Raw genomic sequence first — 24896 nt, 5'->3', positions numbered from 1 at the left:
TAAAAAATGGTTAGCTCCTTAGAGATGGGGTCAAGGACCCTAATTTTGTTGGTAGTGAAAATGCTAACAATGTTTTTAAGTTGCGAGGAGAAAGCGAGGAGGAAAAAGAGAATGAATAAGAAATGCACTAATTAAAACAAATATGCTGTCTACTCGAAGGATGAAATTAAAAGTACAGTGGTAGAAGACTGATATTAACCAAAAGAAAAAATGTTATTTGCTCATTGAAGCAATAGGAGGGAAGTCAAGAATTATGAAGTCCTATCTATATTTAGAAATTCGTGTGAAGCCGAATTAAAGCCCTCAATAAAGATTGGATAGCTTATTTTTGTATATTTTCTGTCAAGAAGAACTGGAGAAAAGAGAATTCATTTAAACTAATTAGGGGCCTTTGTGTGTGTGTGTGTGTGTGTGTGTGTGTGTGTCTGTCTGTCTGTCTGTGTGTGTGTGTGCCTGGTACCTGAGCAAAATGCTGTGGGTTTAGAAAATAAATATGAAATGATGCTCATCTTTAAGAAGCTTACAGAATCCAAACATGTCTAAAGTGCCTTTCTATAAGAATATTAAATGAGTAGAATTTTGATTATTAATTTGCATCTAGGATTCAGATATGGATAGTCTGTTGGGGGGTTGCTGGTAGAAGTGAGTCTCTTGGCTGAGAGAACTAGTTGGTGCCCATCACTCAACCCTCGGTAGGTTACCATGTTCTCCTGACCCTCGGGTAATCATATTTTTTTATTGCCGTATAACATTCTGGATATAATGAGATTATAACTAAAACTGTTCTCCTAAACTGAAGTTATTAACCCAGACTTATAGATCGATACATTATAAAATTTTATTATTACCACCTGTTTATCTGCTTATCACATATACAGTTGGTAAAAAAAATTATGCTGCATTAGTTAAAATATTTTCAACTGTAAGTAAAAGAAAACTTTACTTCAACTAGTTGTAGTGATAAAGAGATATTATTATTTCTCATGAATAGAAGGCCAAAGGAAGGAAGCCTTCAGGATTAGTGCATTTAGTGAATTCAACAATGTTATAATGCACCTAGGTATTTTATTCTCTCTACTCTGCTACTGTCTATAGTATTGGTATCATCCTAATGCCGATTCTACTTGTGATCCAAAAATGACTGCTGGCAGCAACAAGCTTTCTTCTGAAGAAAAAGGATTTCCTTTTCTAAAAGCATAAAGCTACGTTCCCCTCATATCTCATTGACTCATATTGACTTGGCCTACCCATTCTTGACCAAACACCTGGCTTTGGAGTTGAAATGATCATGATTGGCACAGAAAGTCCATCATGACACCCACTGCATATGCTTTGAAGACAGTTTAGAATTAGACATTTCCAAATGTCATTGGACCTATATGTCTTGATATCAGAAACTTATCATAGTCCATAGGAAACTTAATGAGGCTGTCAATTGCTCCAGCAGCCACAAGACACGCTTGATGGATATTTGAGAAGCTGTTATAATCTTTTGAGCCAGAGTAGAATGTAGCTGATGACAGAGATAATATAGCAAATTTAAAGTATTTGTTTTAAGTATTGAAACTAGTAGGGAGACATTTTGAAGCTCTTTTTAGTTAGACCTTATTCTGTCTTAATTTTATATTCTTGAATTTGCCATCAGGGCCAGCACTTGAAAGGGGCCTTTGCATCTGCTCTATGGCCATTTTTAAAATAAAGCTTTCCTTATTTGTTTTTATGGCGTATTTCAATTAAAGCATTGGCACCCTACGTCAGTCCTCATCTCCCTATTTTAAGATGAAATAAAATTAAAATTGACTGAAATGATAAAGACAAATTTAATATCAATGTGTTTCCTACATCCTCCTCCTTATTTTCAGAAAAAAACATTTTTATCAGTGACTGTATTAGTCTTATAACATTATAATTTTTAAAAGATTATTTTTGAATTTATTTTGTCCTTTTTTGCATAGATCTTTGTCTTGAACATGTGCTATATTTCTGTAGAAATTGGCTCTTCATATTTCATAAATCTGCTGGTATTACCATACAAACGGTGTGTGGAAGCATTGACTGAACTAGCCATTATGTCCACAAGAAGAAAACAAATCTATGACAGAAATCCTGAGTGACTCACAATTATGACCAAATAACTTATTTACCTACTTAATTTCCTCCTTTATTCAGCAACTCATTACTGCTAAACGTGGAGTAGGGTATCATTTTGAAATACTTCCCATACAAAACCTTGATGATCCTGCCTGACATCTGCCTGTTAAATGTCTTGGTGAGCCACCATGTCTGCTGATCCTAGGATAATCATATTTTTTAATTGTCTCATAACATTCTGAATATAATAAGATTACAACTGAAACCAGTTTCTTAAACTGAAGTAATTAACCCAGACTTGTAGACAGATACATCATACAATTTTATTTTCGTTACCACCTAAGAGGAAAATGAAGACAGATGCCTTCCTATTAGCAATAGAAGTCTCCACAAGGGCCCACAAGTTTTTCCTTCCTGGGCAAACCATATGAACGATCTGGCTTAAGTATCAGAAATAGAGAGAGAGAATAGGTGGCATTTTTCTTGATGGAAAAATACTAATAGTAGGACCTTTCCTAATATTTAGTTCTGGGAAAAGTCTAATTTGACATTTTCAAAGAAGATGTGAAAGAAGGGATTGTACCATGAAATCTTGGAGTGTACTAATGATGTTAACAAGTTCCCCTTAATAATCTTTATCTACTTAGGCTCCTATTAGTTGGAGGAAGTGTTTATTTAAAGAAAATACTGTATAACAAATTGTCAAGGATATTTTCATATCATTGAAGGTAAATGACTGTACATAGGAACAGTACCCAGTATTTAGCATTGTGAGTAGCGTAGGGCTTCGGATCCAGACTACCTGTGTTGGAATGTCATCTCCGCAGCTTAAGGTCTTTGGGCAAATTACATCACCTTTTGTGTGTACTGCTTTCGAATGTTGAAAGTCACTCCCTTTACAGTGTCATTTTTTAGATCTCTGAGTTGCATCTTGGAAAATCAAGAAATTATATTACAAACTGTAGATGTATTACACCTACCTGCCCTATATGTAAAATGACTTACAGATAAGCTTACTCCATTCTTTAAAACCAGTAAGCAAGAAGGAACCTTCAGGTATTCTGGGAGGGAAGGGAATTTCAAGTTCCCAACTCATTGCTGGGGAGATCAGAAGCTAGAAAGCCTTGAAGTCCATGTTTCAAAGGTAAGACTTAGATGTTGGTTCTATGAGACTTATAGGAGCTCAAAATTTTGAGGGAAATGCTATATGATAGTGATAAGTATGTTTGCTCTCTGTCCTTCACCCTTCTCACAATTCTCTTTTCTGGATAATAGACTTTTTGTTTGTTTTGTTCTTTTTTGATCCTGCTTTGAAGAGAGGTATGAATGATAATGGTGACTCTGTTTAGAGTGACCATTTTTAAAGTTTGGCAAAGAACCACATGGACAGATTCAGGTGTTTTGGGATCTGCACTTTGAGAAACAACTGTTTTCACTTTCAACCAACTTCTTTCACTCTTCTTATGACCAGGGATAGTGGCTATATACCACAGGGTTTTCTCCTTTATCCTGTGACCCCTTTCAGTTCCCTGAATGCCTTCCACTAAACTGCAAGCTGCTTAAAGGCAGCAGTCCTGATTTATTTATCTCTTATCCTAAGATGTAGATAGTACCAGGTACCCAATAGATTTCAGTTAATATTTGTCAAATGAGGTAAAAATGGATGTTTTTTCAGTACCTCTGTATTCCCTTTGTGACATTATTGAAATAGGGTGAATTTGCAGTGGAAAACAAGCAAAATTCTATCATACTTATTATTATGTGTTTTTTGTGAGCTAGCTCATAAACTTCAAAATCACTTCTAATAGTGTTTCTTTAGAGAAAATGCACTCTATTTTCCAAAAATATTTTCTTTACAAGTGTTTTGAAATTTGATCTATTTTTAAGTTTGGAAACTTTATTATTCAATTGAAGAAATCCTTGATTAGTTGTAGAAAATGAAATTTACTTTTTTATTTTTATTTTTATTATCATTTTTTTTTTTTTTTGAGATGGAGTCTCCCTCTCCCAGGCTGGAGTGCAATGATGCGATCTGAGCTCACTGCAACCTCCGCCTCCTGGGTTCAAGCAATTCCCCTGCCTCAGCCTCCTGAGTAGCTCGGATTACAGGCTCCTGCCACCACGCCCGGCTAATTTTTTGTATTTTTAGTAGAGACGGGGTTTCACCATGTTCACCAGGCTAGTCTTGAACTCCTGACCTCAAGTGATTTGCCTGCCTCAGCCTCCCAAAGTGCTGGGATTACAGGCATGAGCCACCACACCGGGACCTACTGACTTTTAAAATACATGTATGAGGTGTTTAATGTTGTGTTAAAAAATTGGGGGCTTTTGAAATCAACCATCTCCTCAAATGTTCACACTGTGGAAGGCAATAGAGATATCAAAGGGGAACATTTTCTTAGTTGGTCAGACACAATATAGATTTTATAAACTCACAAGTGAATTATTCACATACTATTTTGTGAAGCCTGAGGCACTTAAAGAGATTTCTGAAAGAAGAAATTGAAAGAATATTGTAGACAGAGTAAAGAAGACTATTACAGGAGTAAATCTATTTCATTTCTTATGTCCCCATATCTCGTCTATTTCCAAGTGCAAATGGTTCTCCTTAATGTAACTTTCACTCTTTTCTTCCTGGACATTCATGCTGTGAATGGCCTTGTTTTCTATGTATATTGTTGTGGCAGCCTTGGTCAGATCAGCCTTCTTCTATGCCACACCTTAATCTTCCTCAAGCACTGTGTACTGTTTGATTATATCATTTTCCTTCTCAGCCATCTTTCATCATTCAGTTACCAACTGATAGAATTAGAAATCTTTGTCTTTCATTCTCGGGCATCTGAAATCTAGCTTCATATTTCCCTTTCAACTTTCATTTCTGCTAATAAAAAGCAGTGACTTCTCCTGCCTTAGAGTCTAATCTGCTAATGGACTCCTTTACCCATTCATCCTTCTTGTGCAGTCCCCATGTGCTGCCTTCATGCTTCTTCCAGCTTTTCTGTCCTGCCCCTCACTTACTCTCTCTAGATCTGTTCTTTCACCTCACCAGGATCTCCCATCCAGTCGGCCAATTTTTCTTTCCTGTCTGTCATACTTCTCCTGTTTTCTCTTTGTTGCCTTTTCAAGTAAAATTTTATGCTAAGTAACACTGGAAAGTACTCAACTGGACCGTTGTATTGCTTGAGAATCTAGCCAGCTCTTTTATATCCCTCTTTCAAAACTTCTCCACTCTCGTTTGTACCTCTAACCTCAACATTGCCCACATCACATTCTCAGCAAGGGACTCGGTGCCTAAATCACAGTGTAATTCACAGTGTAAATAAAAGTCAAAGTATAAAAACTCATTTAACTTCTCACCTATAAATCTATATTCTTCTTCCTTACTGTTATCATGGAAAAGGTATCTCCCATTGTGAAAGGTTACTCCTGTACCCCTTACTTCCTTCTCTTGGATTTTTATCTATTTATCATTCCATTGTCTTTACCCTTCAGCATTTATGCTGTTCACATGCTCAGTAACACTGTAGACCCTGTTTTCCCTCCGGATACTGACATATATCTGTCTTCCATTTTACAGCCGGTTTTCGTGAGACTTGTCTCTTTGGTCTTCATTTTTCTATCTTCCTCTCATTGCTCAATTTATTGCAATGTGGCTGGCTACCTCAGTGCTTCACTGAAACTGTTGTCTCTGGAGTTACCAGTGACCTTCCAGATACTAAACTCATAAACAGTTTTCAAGATTTACTAATCTCTCAAGCACTGATCCACTGCTGACCACTCCTTGCTTCTTAACGTTTCCTTGGCCCCATGGACACTACACTCTTAGTTCTCACTTGTATCTTCTTATTTCCTTTTGTGGATTTCTCTTCTGCCTGGCTTTTAGAAGTTGGTATTGATTATGGCTCTACCCTCAGTATACTCCTTTCTCTTCACACACTTTCATGGCAACATGCTGTTGAAATGACCAAATATATGTCATCAATGCCCAAATGTATATTTCCAGTTCAGAAGTCTCTCCTAATATGCCACTTGAATCATCCAATATCTGAGTATCCTCATCCAAACTGATTCTTTTTCTTTTGATTCCTCATTCTATGAAAGACTCTAAGCTATGCATCTTCCTAAACCTTCATCCTGAAAGTTAGCCTGACTCCTCTCTCCACACATACTGATGATGCCAGTACTCTACAGGACTTTCTTATTACCCTTACTAGTTAATCAAAGCTCTTGAATATAGTTCATATTCCTGCCATGAGCTGCTTCCTCAAACCTCTCCAGCATCATCCTTTCAACCTGAAGCACTATGTACTTCACCTGAACTTTGTCTTCAAGAGGCCATTCTTCATTTACCTCCAGGCCTGTTAAGATCTTCTCCTTTTCCAGAAAGTACACCCTAATCCTTTGCTTACTCTTTTCATGTATGTCCTCAATTGCGGAAAAATTTGTAGGATTGCTTTTTGTGTCAGTACTATTACTTCTTGGCAGTTTCACTGCTTTCTGGATAGTGCTTATTCCAGAATCAGGTTGTTAAATGTAGTTTTTAATCATGACTCCAGTATTTCAGTGTAACAATTCTCTATATGCTTTAAGTGTGAGATTAGAACATGCAATTATGCTAGGAGGTTGAATGTTTTAAGATGGCTTCCGGAAAAGCAGTGATTTGTTTCAAAGAACTGTCTCAAACACTTTAATTTACTTGTCTTTTAAGGTACAGAATTGGAGAGAGGGCATTTACTTATCTTTGAAGGTTTGGAGTATGTTACTTACGCAGTCATTATTTCTCATATTATTGAGTGCCTACAAAGTACCAGATACCACACTAAGTGAATGAAACCTAGCATTGCTCTTGTCCTTGAACAACTTTGAGCCTAAAGGAGGAAGACAGAAAATCACATATAGACATACCAAAAGTTGAATTGAAAATTGTGGGCCGGGCGCGGTGGCTCCAGCCTGTAATCCCAGCACTTTGGGAGGCCGAGACGGGTGGATCACGAGGTCAGGAGATCGAGACCATCCTGGCTAACACTGTGAAACCCCGTCTCTACTAAAAAATACAAAAAACTAGCCGGGCGAGGTGGCGGGCGCCTGTAGTCCCAGCTACTCGGGAGGCTGAGGCAGGAGAATGGCGTGAACCCGGGAGGCGGAGCTTGCAGTGAGCTGAGATCCGGCCACTGCACTCCAGCCTGGGCGACAGAGTGAGACTCCGTCTCAAAAAAAAAAAAAAAAAAAAAAAAAAAAGAAAATTGTGGCAGGTGCTATTGCAACAAGGGTCTATGTATATATGTAAGATGTGGTCAGAGATGCCAGGTTTCTCAGAAGGTATAACTCCAAGGTTTTTTTTTTTTGCATTGTTTTTGTTTCTGCTATTTTCAGTGTATGAAAGGAATATCCCAATAGGTATTAACATGGAGATGTTTGTATGGTCCTGAAGCAGTCAGGGAAGATGTCCTGGATTAAGTGTAGAAGAGGCAAGTCAGTAGCCTAGATAAGCACCGGTTGCATATGACGCAGGAAAAAGTATAGTGTTGATGTGGATAAAACAAATGGCAATAAAGTTTCACAAAACAATTGTGTTCAAATGCATTTGATGTTTTTTGTGTTAATATTTTAATTACAGTAGAAAATTACATGTGGGAAAAATGTTAATCAAATTGTGTATGGGAAGAAGTCCCGTTTCTAATATGTCTTATAAAAATTGAGAAAAGTAACAACTAAAATGTTTGCAACTTAGACGAATTTTAATTATGTAATTATAATTTCACTTTAACAATGATCCTAAAGGATAAGACACATTTTAAATTTTTTATTTCTACCAATAGATTTATATAAGTTATTCTTTTTTAGCTTATTTTTGTTTTCTGTTAAAAAAATAAAATAAAACTAAATTCTGCCTGTTAATGAGGCAGTAGCACTTGTTTTAAGAGATGGTCAGATAATTCTTTAAAAAGGCAGAATACTGCCATCTGTTGTTCACTGAAGTTTTTAGCCTAAGCAAACAGAAACCTCAAGTTCAAGTTTAATAGCAATTCTTGATATTTAACAAAAGACCACCCCACATTTATCAGCTTTCTGAGTTCATATTTCAGAGATTCTTAGTTATTCCTATCATATTTAAAAATTCTTGCTCATATCAGAGAAGTGCTCACATCCAGTTCTCTTCGCTTCCTGTTTCTTACAACAGCAATAATAATGCTTTTTATTTACATAGCAATTTGTACTTAACCAAGCCTTCCCACATTTGTGTGAGCAGTCACATGAGTAGCTCATTGCCTGAATTTATTATATCTTTGCCAGCTACATCATCTTTTCTAATTAAGACAAAGAGAGAAAACCAGCATGCAACTTAAAGGCAGCTAAGGTTATCTTCTGAAAGATACAGGTTCTTAGTAGAGTATGTTCTATTTCCTAAATAATAAAACACTATTGTAAAATTGTTAAGTTTGAGTTGTTAAGTGAATTCACTAGTGTCTGGAAAGTAGTTAGAAAATATAAACAAGACAGAGTTTGTCAACAATTTTTGACTTGTTTGCAGATAACTTGTAGGGACATGTATAAGAACAGAGGCCATGTACTCCATCTCATTTGGTGACTTGCAATGCTCATTGAACATCAAAAGAGAAGGAAGTTAAGAATTCTGGTAACTAATGAAGTTTGTTGTGTTTCACATCTCACATGGGACCTGCCCATAGACATGTTGGGAAGCAGTTTGATGAAGGGCCCTATATGTTTTCCTTCTACTGTACATATATATTATCTTAAGGAAAAAATCCAAATGTAAACTCATATTCCCTGCCAGAAAATTAAAATATGCAAACATCTGCTTCCTTCAGATGGCATTTAGCCAAGGTTCAGCCTACAATGAGTTACTGCAAAATTTTCACATGATTTCATTTTTTAAAAATTTCCCAACCAACTTCAAGTCTAAAATTATAAGTGGGTCCTATGAAAGTATAAACACATATGCAATTTTGCTGTCTCTGAGGTCAGAACCAGTAATGCACTAAAGATCATTGTATCAAATCCAGCTCATCTTCTAAATTAATGTAGTACATTAAAGACCAAGATACCATTTCCTGATGTCACAGACAGCCTCCCAGAGAAAGAGTTGGAGGGATGGAGTGGCACATTGTGCTACAGAGATGTAGGAGGAGACAGCTTCCAAAAACTCATCACACATCTTTTCCCAGCATTGAGGACCAAAGTTGGATGAGAAAAGCCCCAGTGACTATTTCTTTTTTATGTGTCATCTCTTATACTGTTTATTCATCTCTTATCCCAACTCCCTTTCCACCCTGAGAATATTCCTCGCATGCTGGGTTTGCCTCCCAGGGTGCCTCCCAGGATGACTAAATAGAAAGAAAAAAATACTTCCAACAATGGAGCTATGATGCCTGCTTTTAGAATTCTTTTCACATCCTGTGTTATAAATCATTCCAATGCAATCAACCATATTAACTGAAACCAGGACTTTTGTACAATCAACTTTTTAAGAACTTAAAATTAATATCAGGACTATTATGAGTATTTTGGAGTAGGGAGTACACTATATCTGACTGCATTTACCTAGAATAAGAACTGGAAATAGTGAAATAGTTAGGTTTTTGTTTTTATTGTTTTATTTTTGGTTTTTTTGGTAGAGAAATCATATCTCTGGGCTATCTTCATTTATAAAGGAACTACTAGCCCGGTTCATGTAGGGGACAGACACCCACGTGTACAACTTACATTCCTTTGCACACACAATCTTTCTCAATAACAATGTTACACCAACAATAATGATAATGTTGGTGATATATAATACTCATGAAACATATATTTTGGGCCAAGCACTCTACCAAGGCTTTTTATGGTTATGATCTTATTTAATCATCAGTTATACTATCCAGTCGATATTACTATTAATCCCTTTTTAGAGATGAGACAACAAGAGCTAAAATAAAATGGGCCAGGCCTGGTGGCTCACGCCTGTAATCCCAACACTTTGGGAGGCCGAGGCAGGTGGATCACGAAGTCAGGAGTTTAAGGCCAGCCAGGCCAACATGGTAAAACCCTGTCTCTACCAAAAATACAAAAATTAGCTGGGCATGGTGGTGCATGGCTGTAATCCTAGCTTCTCGGGAGGCTGAGGCAGGATAATTGCTTTCACCTAGGAGGCGGAGGTTGCTGTGAGCCAAGATTGCACCACTGCACTCCAGCCTGGGCCACAGAGCAAGACTCCATCTCAAGAAAGAAGAAAAAAGAAAAGAAAAGCGAAAAGAAAAGGAGAGGAGAGGAGAAAGAATGAATTTATTTTTTAAATAAAAAAAATCTATGCAGATCTGAAATTTGAACACAAGCAGTCTAACTTCAGGTCTTACATCTTTAAAGACCCCATGTATTACCTCATATAATAAATATTTGATATTGGTGAATGAAAAAATCTTCCTTTTATTTCCCAACGTTTTAAAACTCTGTTTTCCAACTTCCCACATACACACCTTACAAATTATATATATGATGAAAATATGTGCTTCTGCATATGTATGTATCTTCCCAAATGCCAATTCATAAACCAAGCTTAGTTTCTATCTCTTGTTCCAGGAATGTTAATGAATAACTTTAACATAGCAATTACATTATGTCTCATTTTAAGTGAAAGAAAATATTGAGTTTAAAATACCGTGGAGCTCTCTTAACAGACATAATTAGGATCAATAGCTGGTCTGGGGCTTTTTAAAAGTTTTTAAAGCAGAGAATCATAAAAATATGACATAAATTTTCATAATTCTAGTAATATATTTTAACTTAATACCTAGAATATGCAGGTTTTTGCACATCTTTGATGAAGAGCCAAAAATGTTTCTCTCAAGTATGTGTCCACTGAAGTGACTGGAGTTTCAGGTTGCCGTTCTTACTTACACCATACCCGTATTTCCTTGTACGTGCTTGCCAGTTTCAGTTTCTTTATAGTGGAAACAATTTAGGAACCTGGAAGCATTCTGAGTTGAAAAGCCTTTAGGTGTGTCGTGATTTTCTTTTTGAATCTTTATAGTTGTATCTCCCCTACTTAAATCAAGGGAAATCCATTCTTAGGCTCTCACCCTTATGAAGTCTATTTATGAAGTCTGTGTGAAGCTACCTAACTTCATTTTCAAGGAAACAACTCAATTTTTAGGCAGGTGTCATTTCTTTGTAGATATTTTGTTAGCCTATGTAATTTACAGTGACAAATACAACAGGCCTAAAGAGATTTGGGAAGAAAGGAAACTGACACTAGGCAAATGCGTAACTTACCTGTTGGGAGAAGCATATGGAAATTCTACCAAATAGCCTATTCCTTGTGAGCACTCAGTGTATGCTAAGCAGTTTACCATAAGAAGAAAATAGCATCAGTGACTCAATAACAATTTATAAGATAGAGCTTGTGAAAGATTAGCAATTGATACAATAAGGACTTTTTTAAGTCTACATAATAATTTAAAAATCTTTTTTTAAAATGTAAAATGCTTGAAGATGCCAAGATGTAATTTTAAAATCTTTTTCTTATTTGATGGGTGTGTGTGTATGTGTGTGTGTATATACACTATGTAGAGAAATGAATTACTTGCACAACTGGAAGGGACCTTCAAGAGATCCAGCCCAGTCGTCTGATTTCAGAGGAAAAGAGCCTGAGTGCTCTATTGGATACAGTATTGCCTCTAGGAAACCTGTAGGTTTGGTTTTAGAAATCATCGTAAAACTTAAAATAGTTTTAAGTAGCCTAATATGAAGTATATAGCATTTCTACTAGGTTATCTAGATAATTTCTCAATTCTAATGTTTCAACATTTGTAACCTATCTTTAAGTTTCATGTAGACTTACCAAGAGAGGCTTTTGGTGCTGCTTCTAATTCTTTTCCTCCAGTTACAATAAATTAATTTCCAAAGTGAGTGACATGCCAAATTGTTCACTGAATCAGAAGACTGGAGAATTATTGCGTTTTTTTGCCTGTGGGCAGGGACATATTCAGCCTATTTAATTAAGTTATCAATTTAATCTGGGATTTAAAATACATAGGAAGCAGAGTCATAATTTGACTATATTTTTGACAGAGCAAATTTATCAAGAATTGGATGCATTATCTTCATCTACACTCCAGGCTAGATAATCTCCCTGATCATTTTAAAGAATTAATTTCTGTTGACCCTACAATTTCTCCAGTTTTTTTCTGATTTTTCCCTTGGGCACCTTTACTTTCTTTAAATAAAACGATGTGTATCTGCTTTTTTTCGTTTGTTTTCATTTACCCTTTTCACACAATTATTTCCTAAGCATTCTTAGATTTTATCTTTTAGAAATTTTCCAGTTCTCAATATTTTGACATAAACTCAAACACAGCACCACAGCAAATAATCTGATATGGTACTTGATGATATATAATTTTATTTTACATTGTTAGTAACTTGGTTACATAGACTTGTTAGAATTTTTTATAGTTTGCAATTTACAACATTTTAGAAACTTAGATGCCTTTTATAGCATGCGAAAAAAGATGCCTTTGACCTCCATGCATACTCGAAGATTTTCCTTTTATAATATCAGAACTGCAATGTCAAAGGTTTTACCCACTAGTAATAAAAATTAAAACAAATTGGTGCGGTGTCTCACACCTGTAATCCCAGGACTTTGGGAGGCCCAGGTGGGCGGATCACTTGAGGTTGGGAGTTCAAGACCAGCCTGACCAACATGGAGAAGCCCTGTCTCTACTAAAAATACAAAATTAGCCGGGCATGGTGGCATATGCCTGTAATCCCAGCTACTTGGGAGGCTGAGACAAGAGAATAGCTTGAACCCGGGAGGCAGAGGTTGCAGTGAGCTGAGATCATGCCATTGCACGATCCAGCCTGGGAAACGAGCGAAGCTCCATCTCAAAAAAAAAAAAAAAAAAAATTAAAACAAATTTTCTGTAATTGATAGGCACATGTCTAAAAGTATGTATAATATTGATTATACTTGTTGTATTTTAAACTTCCTATCTATAGCATCAAACTTTCTGGGCCTTTAGTTTATGATGAGTGAAATAACTTGGAACCCATCTAGATTGTGATATACCAAGACCATTAACAACTGTGATAGTCTAAAGCCAGGATGAAGTAGGACATCCTGGAAATAGGAAGGTAGACTGGATGAAGATAAAAGAGGAAAAGGAAGTTGTTTAAAAACTGAGTAGTCAGCCAGGCGCAGTGGCTAACACCTTTAATTTCAGCACTTTCGGAGGCCAAGGTGGGAGGATTGCTTGAACCCAGGAGTTCAAGACCAGCCTAGACAAAATAGCGAAACTCCATCTGTACCAAAAACACAAAAAATTAGGCATGGTGGTTTGAGCCTCTAGTTGTAGCTTCTAGGGAGGCTGAGGTGGGAGGATTACTTGAGCCCAGGAGGCTGAGGCTGCAGTGAGCCGAGATCGTGCCAGTGTACTTCAAACTAGGTGACAGAGTGAGACTCCATCTCAAAAAAAAAAAAAAAAGAAAAAAAAACCTACCTTGAATTTACCAAAAGTATCAGTTATTTTTGGCTTAATATGTAAAACCGCACTTTCCTCCACTGTTTATGACACTGAAATTCCACATTTTCTATTTAAAGGTGGCAATCCAAATTTGGTTGCCATTTCAATAGTGTCTAGGGAAGTACACTTGCATTTTCTTAAATGTTAAATATAAATATTTCTATTACAAGGAGAGTCTGTGAAGTAGAATATTTTATATTGCTTAGTAACTTTTTTTTTTAAAAGGAAAAGATTTGTTTGATCATCTGCACCATAACAAGATTCAACTGCGGTTTTGTGCTTAGTGTGGCTCGTACTGCACTGAAAGATGGTTTCAGATTGTTAGTTTTAAGACTTTTCTTTAAACTGACTTTTATATAAACGTAACATTTAGTATTTATTATCGGTATCTAAAATTTCACCAGTTAAATAAAATATTTCTGAGTACCATTGGTATACCTCAATATTTAATTATATTATTTTTTCAAAGTTAATAGGCACGGAAATACCCTCTGTGTGAATCACGCAATTTTTTCTTACTTTGTACATGATTTAAAAAACACTACCAAAACCCAAAACCCCTCTCCCTTAAAATTCCTTAATAGGGACATCTTAGACATACCCATCCTTTATAGCTTACCTGCTATTTATTGAAACAGCAGCCAGTCCATCTTTCTATCTTTCACCGTTTCATATGTGGTTAGCCTTGGCAGGTTTGCTGCAAACACATCTGATTGTTGGTTTTAAATTGCATGCCTCATTGAAGCCTTTAGTTATTTGAGCAAAAAAGTGGTAATAACTTCTTATGTGTGATGTATCTGTTGACTGTAACATAATTTTATTCTAGAATCATGAAAACAGTAAAGCGAGGACCTGACTTAATCATACTAAGGAGATTTTTTTTTTCCCAATAGTAGAAGTGTTCACTTCAGTTTCTTAGCCAATTTCAATATGGATAATTTGTCTCTTGGCTTGAATGTTGCTTTTGTTTTCCCTTAAAGACCTTTGCTTTTGCAAAAGCTATAGCATAGTAGCATCAAAATACATAATGTGCTTATTTTCTAAATTCTTATATAACTGTGACATTGACTTATAAAAATGAGTTTTCAGTTTCTATTTTAAAGTTACTTTTTAAGTTTTTCCTATTTTTTTCTGTATATACAAGACATACATCTATTACTTTGAAGAAAAAATAAAATGTAATATAAAGGGCACACAATTTGATAGTTATAAAAAGACTTGTGTTCTTCCCAATAATTTATTTAAAACATGTAATTCTCATGAACATGTTCTACTTTTTCTTCAGATTTACAGATTTTATGTACTGAGAACATTTTAAGAGAACTTTTTAGTTATTACTAGAGAATAACTTAATTTCATTGTCAAAAACATTTATGTCTTGAAAACAAAGTTTGACTTAAAATTTCAAATTTGTATGGAAACAGTGCAGTGAATTATTTATTAGAACAACATGGCTAAAAATAAACATTTCTATTTCAGAGGACCACACTGGATGAGATTTTCAGAAGCATGATGATTAGAGATGCACTTTAAAATACTTATTTCTAAAAGGGACGTTAGGTCAGTGGCATTTTTACAAACATTAAAAAATTGAATAATGATATTATTTCTATTTGCAGATGACATGATCTTTATATGTAGAAAACCACAACAATTCCACACACACACAAATTTGTTAAAGCTAACAAATGAATTCAGTAAAGTTACAGGATTAAAAATCAACAGATAAAAATCAGTAACTTTTTTATATACAAATAAGTACCTAGCTGAAAAAGAATTAAAAACACTCCCATTTACAATAGCATAAAAAATACTTAGGGATAAATTTAACCAAGGAGGTGAAAGATTTGCACACTGAAAATTATAAAACATTGGTGAAAAAAATTGAAGACACAAATATATAGAAAAATATTCCATTACTCCATCAGAAGTATTGTTAAAATATTTATACTACCCAAAGAAATATAGAAATTTAATGCAATAAGTATCAACATCCCAGTGGCATCTTCACAGAAATAGAAAAATACAATCCTAAAATTTGTATGAAATGACAAAAAAAACCCAAATAGCCAAAGCAGTACTGAGGGGAAACAGGTTGAAGGCATTACACTTTTTGATTTAAAACTATATTACAAATCTATAGTAATCGAAATAGTATGCTACTGGCATAACAACAGAAACCTACACCAATAGAACAGAATAGAGAGCCCAGAAGTAAATTCAAACATACATGCTCAAATAATTTTACACAAGGGTGCTAGGAGGAGACAGGTGGAAAGGGTAATCTCTTTGAAAAAAAGTGCTGAGACAGTTGGATTTCTACATACAAAAGAATGAAATTGTATGTTTATCTTACACCACACACAAAAATCAACTCAAAATAGGTAAAGACCGAAATGTAACACCTGAAACCATGAAACTTCTAGAAGAGAACATAGGGGGAAAGCTCTCGAACCTTGACCTTGGCAATGATTTTTTGGATAACACAGCAAAATCCCAGGCCAAAAGAGATAAAATAAGTACATGGGACCACATCAAACTAAAAAGCTTCTGCACAGGAAGGGAAACAATCAACAAAATGAAAAGGCAACTGATAGACTGGGAAAAAATATGTGCAAAGCATGTATCTGATAAGGAATTAATATCCAAACTTTATAAATAACTCTTACAACACAATAGGGGGAAAACAACCTGATTAAAAAGTGGCAAAGGACACGAACAGACATTTCTCCAAAGAAGACATGAAAGTGGCCGACATATATGTATGGAAAAGTGTTTAACATCACTAAGCATCAGGAAATGGAAATTAAAACCACTATAAGATGTCACTTCACTCCTCTTAGGATGGCTATTATCAAAAAGATAAGATATAACAAACACTGGCAAGAGTGTGGAGAAAAGGGAACCCTAGAACACTGCTGTTAGAAATGTAGATGGGTATAGCCGTTATGGAAAATAGTATAACGGTTCTTAAGAAAATTGAAAATAGAACTATATGATCCAAATAAGATAAAATCACCACCTCATAAAGATACCTGCACTGTCATGTCCATTGTGTTATTCACAATAGCCAAGATATGGAAATACCATAAGCATCCGTCCATGAATGAATGGATGAAGAAAACGTGGTATATATATAGGCACACACATGTGTAGACATACAATGGGATACCATTCACCCTTTAAAAAGGAAGGAGATCCTGCCATTTGCCATAACATAGATGGACCAAAAGGACATTATGCTAAGTAAAATGAACCAGACACAGAAAAATATTACATGATCTCACTTACATGTAGAATCTTAATTTTTTAAGAAAGGCCAAATATTCAGAGAGAGAAAGAATAAAACAGTGGTTACCCTGGGCAGAGTCAGGGGAAGGGGCAGGAAATGGGGAGATGTAGGACAAAGGATACGAAGCAGCAGATGTATAGGATGAGTAAGTCTAGGGAATCTAATGTACAAGAGGACTACAGTTAACAAAATTATATTGTATTACAGATTTTTTTTAATAAGGAGATTTCAGCTGCTCTTGTCACAAAAATACTATGTGAGATGCTGGATATGTTAATCGGTCTCACTATAGTAACCATTTGACTATCTGTACACATCACATACCATCATGTTGTAAGCCTCAAGTATACACAATCCAAATTATTTTTAAGATAAGTAAAGTAAAATTCTCCTTTTAGCTCAGAAAAATAAAATTAACCCTACAGGTACAAATATGACATATGCATGACTATATATCCTAAAATTATTAATATTTCACTTAAATTTTCATATTGGTTCATAAGAGATATTTATGCCTGTGATCAGAGAACATGGGCACTATTATTAAATTATGCATTAAGTAATTACAGATATATTTAAGCACATAAAATTAAGATTTTCTGTTTTGTTTTTTTTTTTTTCCACCATGCTGGTTCAACTCTTGAGCTGTGGAATCAAGCTATTTTTTATTGCAGCCTGATATTTCCACTTTCAACCTGTCTGATTTTGGCAAGTTATTTGTGTCTAATGAAAGTGAAAGTAATTATAGTACCTATTAATACTTTGTAGACTTGTGGGTAATAAATATCAACTTTACCATTATTATTACAGTTACTGTAATTTTAGCAGTAAAAGACATAACTTTTCTGTATGGTAATTTTACAGAGTCATTTATTCATTACTTATAGGTATTGCAGGAGTAGATATCTTTATGGATGTTAGATGTTATAATTATGATACTTTTCTAATTATAAGAATAATATATATTCACTTTTTCTACAACATACTTTTCCACCCACTGAACAATATTTTCTAGGCAATAATTTATGAATCTACCCACATCTTTTAAACAAAGATATACAACTTTATATTACAGATATAATGAAATTTTTAAAATATCAATTTATCTACTTATATGCATCTTGGGGTTACATTCTTTGGTTGTCGTTGCCAGAGCACTGCTATACCCGTTTTGTTATTGTTTTTATATGTTTAGATATTTGTAGAAGTATTTCTTTTGACCAGATATGTATGTTGTTTTGCTGGATCATAGGATACATACATTTAAGCTACAAATTGATAGGCTTAGCAAAGTTTCCTGCTAAACATTTTGGATTGTTTCTCCTCACTACTCATTTATGCAAACCATTACTAATGCTTGGTGTTATAAATCTTTTACTGTTTTGCCAATTCTGTAAGTGAAAGTTGTTTTTATTATATTGATTTGCAGTTTAATTATAGGGGACATAAGTGACTTTTTATATATATTGGTTATTTACATTCAGTTTGAATTGTCTATTCACTTCCTTTTTCAATTTTATCCTTTATTGATTTTAGAAGCTCTATATTTGGATATGTTTTATCTTCTCTGTGTGGCAAACATTTTCTCACAGATCATTTTGTCCTTTGCTTATGGTATATTTTCTTATGTAGAACTTTATATCTTCATTTAGTCAGATACATTAGGAATATCCTTGGCAGTTTATGAATTCATATTATTTTTAAATGTTGTAATTTCAAGATTATAAAATAGTCCCTCATATTTTCTTTTAATCGTACAACTTTATACTTCTGTTTTTTCTCTCTTTGGAGTTTATTTTATGTATTTAAATGTATTTTCCTAGCCTCTGTGTTTTGTGCTCTTCGTTTCTGCTGTGAGGACAGAGTAATGACTCTGCTCTGATAGGCAGTTTGGCAGAATATGACAGATGTGCCACAGAATCCCAGAACTGAAATTTCTATTCTTACCAGCAACAAGAAGAGAGACAGATTGTGAACTAGCACACAAATGGAGTTTTTTTGTGTGTCTATCTCTAATAACAGTCGTTGAATAACTACCATTAGCAAAAATATTCATGGAATAAACACCAGGTTCAAGTGTCACATTAAAATATTATAAAAAATAACATTTTATGGTATATTAATGTTGCTTTTGGAGTGAAATTCCCAAAGAACATAGATGTAAAATGTTGAACTCTTCATAAGGAGTGATATGAAGTTTTTTCCCTAGATCTCTGAAACTTTTTGCCTTTTAAAAATAGTGTTCATCTTTTTAATTTCTGCAAATATGCTTGACCCCTCCCCAAGTTCTAACATTAAAAAAATGTGCCACAAATGCAAAAAAGGGTGACAGCTAGGGCACATTTTAGCAGAATTTGAAATAGGTCATGTGAATTTTACTGTACTGAAATCCTAAAGAATCAGCCCATTCATTTCTTAGTGAAGAAGTTCAAATTAATGCTTTGTGCCTTCAGATTCAGACCTTTTCTTACCTGATCTTGTCTTGGTTTGTGTCTCAGTCTTCAGGAACCAGTATTACCGTGGACATCGCTGTCATGGGCGAGGCCCACGGCCTCATTACCGACCTCCTGGCAGACCCTTCTCTTCCACCAAACGTGTGCACATCCTTGAGAGCCGTGAGCAACTTGCTCAGCACACAGCTCACCTTCCAGGCCATTCACAAGCCCAGAGTGAATCCCGTCACTTCGCTCAGTGAAAACTATATCTGTTCTGACTCTGAAGAGAGCTCTGAAAAAGACAAGCTTGCTATTCCAAAGGTAGGTAGTAATGACATACTCCCTAAAAGGTTAGACCATTTTTTTTTTTTTTTTTTTGAGACGGAGTCTCGCTCTGCCGCCCAGGCTGGAGTGCAGTGGCCAGGTCTCAGCTCACTGCAAGCTCCGCCTCCTGGGTTTACGCCATTCTCCTGCCTCAGCCTCCCAAGCAGCTGGGACTACAGGCGCCCGCCATGTCGCCCGGCTAGTTTTTTGTATTTTTTAGTAGAGACGGGGTTTCACCATGTTAGCCAGGATGGTCTCGATCTCCTGACCTCGTGATCCGCCCGTCTCGGCCTCCCAAAGTGCTGGGATTACAGGCTTGAGCCACCGCGCCCGGCCCATTTTTTTTTTTTTTAATTGTCTTCTAGGTCTCCTTCCTGTCACCTCAACTCCATCTGCAGATTAATATCAATGACTCAGGCAAAATGTGTTGATCATGGTGACAAAAGTAATAAATATTTAAACATAAAGACTTCTGTCCTTATACTTGATAGTTTTCTATACATAGAAAATTTATCTTTTTATGTTATCTCTTTTATTTTATCTTTCATGTTATATACAAAAAGTTTTTTCTTCTATATGCCAGATGCTTTTCTAAGGTGATAAGGATATTGCAGCAACAACAACAAAACAAAAAAGACAGAAATCCTTGCTCCTTTCTAGTGTAGATTCTGTTTAGAATTTGTTGACTCCTAAAACTGAAGGTTCTTTACTCTTCGATTTTCTTGAATGATATACTTCAAAATACCCTCATGACTTTCCAATACACAATCAGTTTTGAACCCCGAACAGTTTTAGTCAATTATAGATTATTTAAAGTGAAATATGTCCTTAGTGATTTCTATAAACATATATTTTATATGTAAAAGGAAGAAATTACACAAATTTATTCTTTTTACATATATGGTATGAGTTTTACAAAAGCAAATTATAAGAGGATCCTCACCCAGTTTAGATCTCAGTATTAATTAAAAATAAGGCATATTAAAGACAAGAGAATCAGTGTCCGTGGTCTCTGGTATATTCAGCACAGTTACTTATTTAGTAGACAGTCAGCTATCCCTTTGAGCTGATGGTCAGTCAGTAACACCTTTGCTTCTGCTGTTGTGCGTCTCTTCTCTCAGGAATGTGATCTTCATAACTTTGTCAATAACATATTTACATAGTTTCCTTCCAATATGCAATTCCCTAATAAAGATATACCTAAGTATAATACGACCAAGGAAATGGAGAGAGAGATTAACTGGTTCCTTCAGATCTCAAAATAGACCTGAGGTCAAAGACAGATTTAAGGCAAGAAACCTGGTATTTAAGAGTGTTTGACTTTTTCTCTTCCAACTGAATTACCTTCTAAGATGCACATTCAGATGTTTAAGAGACACTGGAAACTATTTAATGTCAGAGCTATTCTTCAATCCATTCTTTTTTTTTTTTTTTTTTGAGACGGAGTCTAGCTCTGTCGCCCAGGCTGGAGTGCAGTGGCCGGATCTCAGCTCACTGCAAGCTCCGCCTCCCGGGTTTACGCCATTCTCCTGCCTCAGCCTCCCGAGTAGCTGGGACTACAGGCGTCCGTCACCTCGCCCGGCTAGGTTTTTTTTTTTGTATTTTTTAATAGAGATGGGGTTTCACCGGGTTAGCCAGGATGGTCTCGATCTCCTGACCTCATGATCCGCCCATCTCGGCCTCCCAAAGTGCTGGGATTACAGGCTTGAGCCACCGCGCCCGGCCTGTCAGAGCTATTCTTAAATCCCAAGTTGACATATAATTCATTTCTCAAAATTTTTTACCTTCTTCGGAAGATCAGAATGTCTTTGTGAACTATGCCTGTGTGGTTGGTTTATTAGGAGTAATTAGCCACAAACAAAAGTGGGTTGTGGTTCTGTCTATTATGACTGTTGCTGAAGTTGTAGAAAAAAGACCTTCAGTTTAACTTTTTTTTTTAATTTATTTTTATTTTTAGATGGAGTCTCACTCTGTTGCTCAGACTGGAGTGCAGTGGCATGATTTTGGCTCACTGCAAGTTGGCCAGGCTGGTCTCAAACTCCTGACCTCAAGTGACCCACCCGCCTCGGCCTCCCAAAGTAGCTGAGATTTACATGGGATTACAGGCATGAGCCACCGCACCCCCTAGTTTAACTTTTAAGGTCAAGACTCACTTTAGAGGGTTGGTGCTCATCCTAGTGATCCCAGACTCTTATCTCAGTGCAGATGACGCTACATGTCCTGTTTAGGATATGGTGGGAGAAGAAATAAGAAGGGGAACAGCAGGTTGGCCAGCAGGGTCTCCTATTAAGAGGAGTTGACACTGATGACATTACCCATATCTCTGATGTCTAAGTTACATTAATCATAAGAGAAGTGGTGCATTTTGTGAAAGACTTACATTATTACACTGAGCTCCTTTCGTTTGTAAATGAAGATAATAAAGTCAATAATACTTAGGGGTATAGACTGTGGTGCAAGGTGATATAAATTAATTCATGCTCCTAAACCAGTGACCTTTGAGGAAAAACTTCTGATAATAACTAATATGTGTGTATAGGTTTGTAAATCCTGTTGAATAAATATAACTATAAAATTATCCCAGAGGTAATTGACTCACTCCTATAATCACGTATTTGTATAAGCATTGAAATAAAGATCCTAAAAGGTTATTTATTTATTATTTTTGTTTTAGACAGAGTTTTGCTCTTGTCACCCAGGCTGGAGTGCAGTGGTATGATCTCGGCTCACTGCAACCTCCGCCTCCCAGGCTCAAGCGATTCTCCTGCCTCAGCCTCCTGAGCAACTGAGATTACAGGCACCCACTACCACACCGAACTATTTTTTATATTTTTGGTAGACGGGGTTTCGCCATGTTGTTCAGGCTGGTCTCAAACTCCTGACCTCAGATGATCCACCCACCTTGGCCTCCCAAAGAGTTGTGATTACAGGCGTGAGCCACTGCGCCTGGCTGCTGATTTTTATGATATGCGTTCATTTTGGCCAGAGAATCTTTTATTAAATTTCTGAGCACTCAAATTTTAGATAGGTGATATTCAACCAATATAATTTAGTCCATTCATTTCTAATGAAAAGCTCATTTCCTTCTATTATAGTACATAAAATTTAAGAGATATAAAATATGCTTGGTAATGAAGTCGAGTCTCTTTCCTAGCGCCTGAGAAGGAGTTTGCCCCCTGGCTTGTTGAGACGAGTTTCTTCCACTTGGACCACCACCACCTCGGCCACAGGTCTACCTACCTTGGAGCCTGCACCAGTACGGAGAGACCGCAGCACCAGCATCAAACTGCAGGAAGCACCTTCATCCAGGTGGCATACGGCTCCTGCTGGTTTAATGTCTCTTAGAGAAGTTACTTGCCAAAAATGAGTTGTAAATTACAGGAGAAGGAAGGCTAACCCATTACATTTGGTTGGAGGTCAGCTTTGAACATGGAAAGGGTACATGGTTTAAATGCAGAGCAGTATAGGGGTATAGGGGTTAACATCAGATAATTAGGTTTAGCATCTGTTGTGTGACAGTAAATATAAGTGGAAAGCATGACCTGATGTGATCTCTGCCATTGTGACCTTAGAGGGGAAGGGTTAAGCTCCAGGGCGAAGGTGGGTAATTTTATCTACGTTGAGATTCATACTGGGATCCTTAAATCAAAAGCATCTAACTTGACATTTGCAATTGATATGAGATGCCCCTAGCCCAGTCACTAGCCTCCGCCAAGACCAGCTGTCTTAGCTTTGTACAAAAGACAAAAGAACAAATCAAAAGCAAATCATCCTAAGAACACCTAGATAAGTTCAAACATTTGGTAATTTAAACTTTTCTGAGGATATTAATTCCAATTTTTCAAAGCAACTTAAAAGCCAGAATCACCAGAACTAAAGAAAAGGTTATATTAACATCTAAAAAGAATTTTGAAGAAAATAGCTAAGGAAAGTGCATTTAGAAGGAGATACTGTGTCCTTTTCTATTTAGAATAAAAATATTGTACTTATCATACTTTATTCAAATCCATTAATTGTGAGACCATTTACCATATGATTTCAGGTTTTTGAAACACATATATCAGTTTTATCAATAACCTAATGAATGAAAAATATCCACATTTATGTCGTATTACATGATAGCAATATCAGAAGTAATTTTCTCCTGATCTTTAGTCTGGGATATAAATAAACCACCATACTGAAACTAATATAAATATTTCAGATTATAAGAATTTAATGACTACTGACTTCTCTTTTTTGATTAAAAATTTTTAATTGGTTTCTTCCATATTATTTGTATTCTAAAAAATCTGTAAAATTGGAAGCAAACTCGGCCGGGCTTGGTGGTTCACGCCTGTAATCCCAGCACTTTGGGAGGCCGAGGTGGGCGGATCATGAGGTCAGGAGATCAAGACCATCCTGGCCAACACGGTGAAACTCCGTCTCTACTAAAAATACAAAAATTAGCCAGGCATGGTGGCGGGCACCTGTAGTCCCAGCTACTTGGGAGACTGAGGCAGGAGAATGGCACGAACCTGGGAGGTGGAGCTTGCAGTGAGCCCAGATCACACCACTGTACTCCAGCCTGGGCAACACAGCGAGACTCCATCTCAAAAAAAAAAAAAAGGAAGCAAACTCAAATGTCATTATGTATTTTATATGTCAGTAAAATTCCACTCCATCCTATTACCTGGACTTTTGTAAAACTTGTAAACAACACAAGAAGAGATTATGCAGTGTTTCATGAAAATTTCTTGAAATTTGAAATTAGAAGTCAATGGTAATATTTTTCTCTAAAAATATTGATCATTGACAATTGCTACAGCAGCAAATACTGATAAATGTTAATAGTATTACTGTTAACTATTGCTTGATAAAATGAATTACATTTTCAGTGTGTATCATTAGAGTCTGCCTATTTTGCCAATGCACCTTGCTAAGTTTACTGTCATAGCATAGGTAATGCTTCATGATTTCCTTCCCATAGAATGACTATCAAAAATCCACTCATGCCTTGTCAAATGTCTTTCTTTCTGTTATTCTTTGTCACTTCTAGTCAAATCCTATTTCCCCGGCTTTTCTCTTCTCTTAGTCAATTAGATAAACTGAGGGTTTAAATTGAAATCATGACAAGGAAAAAAGTTCCAAGAACTTTTAAGAACTTAACGCCTGAGGATCTTGTCATTCTTCTTTGTAAAATGGATACATCCAAATATTTACAATAGAGATAAGGAATAGCATATGATT

At 35.9% G+C, this 24896-nt stretch overlaps 1 protein-coding gene across 1 annotated transcript in view; it reads left to right on the top strand.

The window, feature by feature from the left end:
• PDE3A (phosphodiesterase 3A) overlaps positions 1 to 24896 on the top strand; it is a 323428-nt gene that overhangs the window by 236979 nt on the left and 61553 nt on the right. The window contains exons 3-4 of the mRNA XM_033222717.1: positions 19407 to 19664; positions 22822 to 22976. Of these exons, the coding sequence (XP_033078608.1) occupies positions 19407 to 19664; positions 22822 to 22976 (413 nt within the window). The remainder of the gene's footprint in view (positions 1 to 19406; positions 19665 to 22821; positions 22977 to 24896) is intronic.

Source organism: Trachypithecus francoisi, unplaced genomic scaffold (genome assembly GCF_009764315.1).
Source record: "Trachypithecus francoisi isolate TF-2019V2 unplaced genomic scaffold, Tfra_2.0 Lachesis_group11, whole genome shotgun sequence".
Classification (NCBI taxonomy): Eukaryota; Metazoa; Chordata; class Mammalia; order Primates; family Cercopithecidae; genus Trachypithecus; species Trachypithecus francoisi.
The sequence above is the reverse complement of the archived record's forward strand: the minus strand, read 5'-3'. Positions and strand labels throughout refer to the sequence as shown.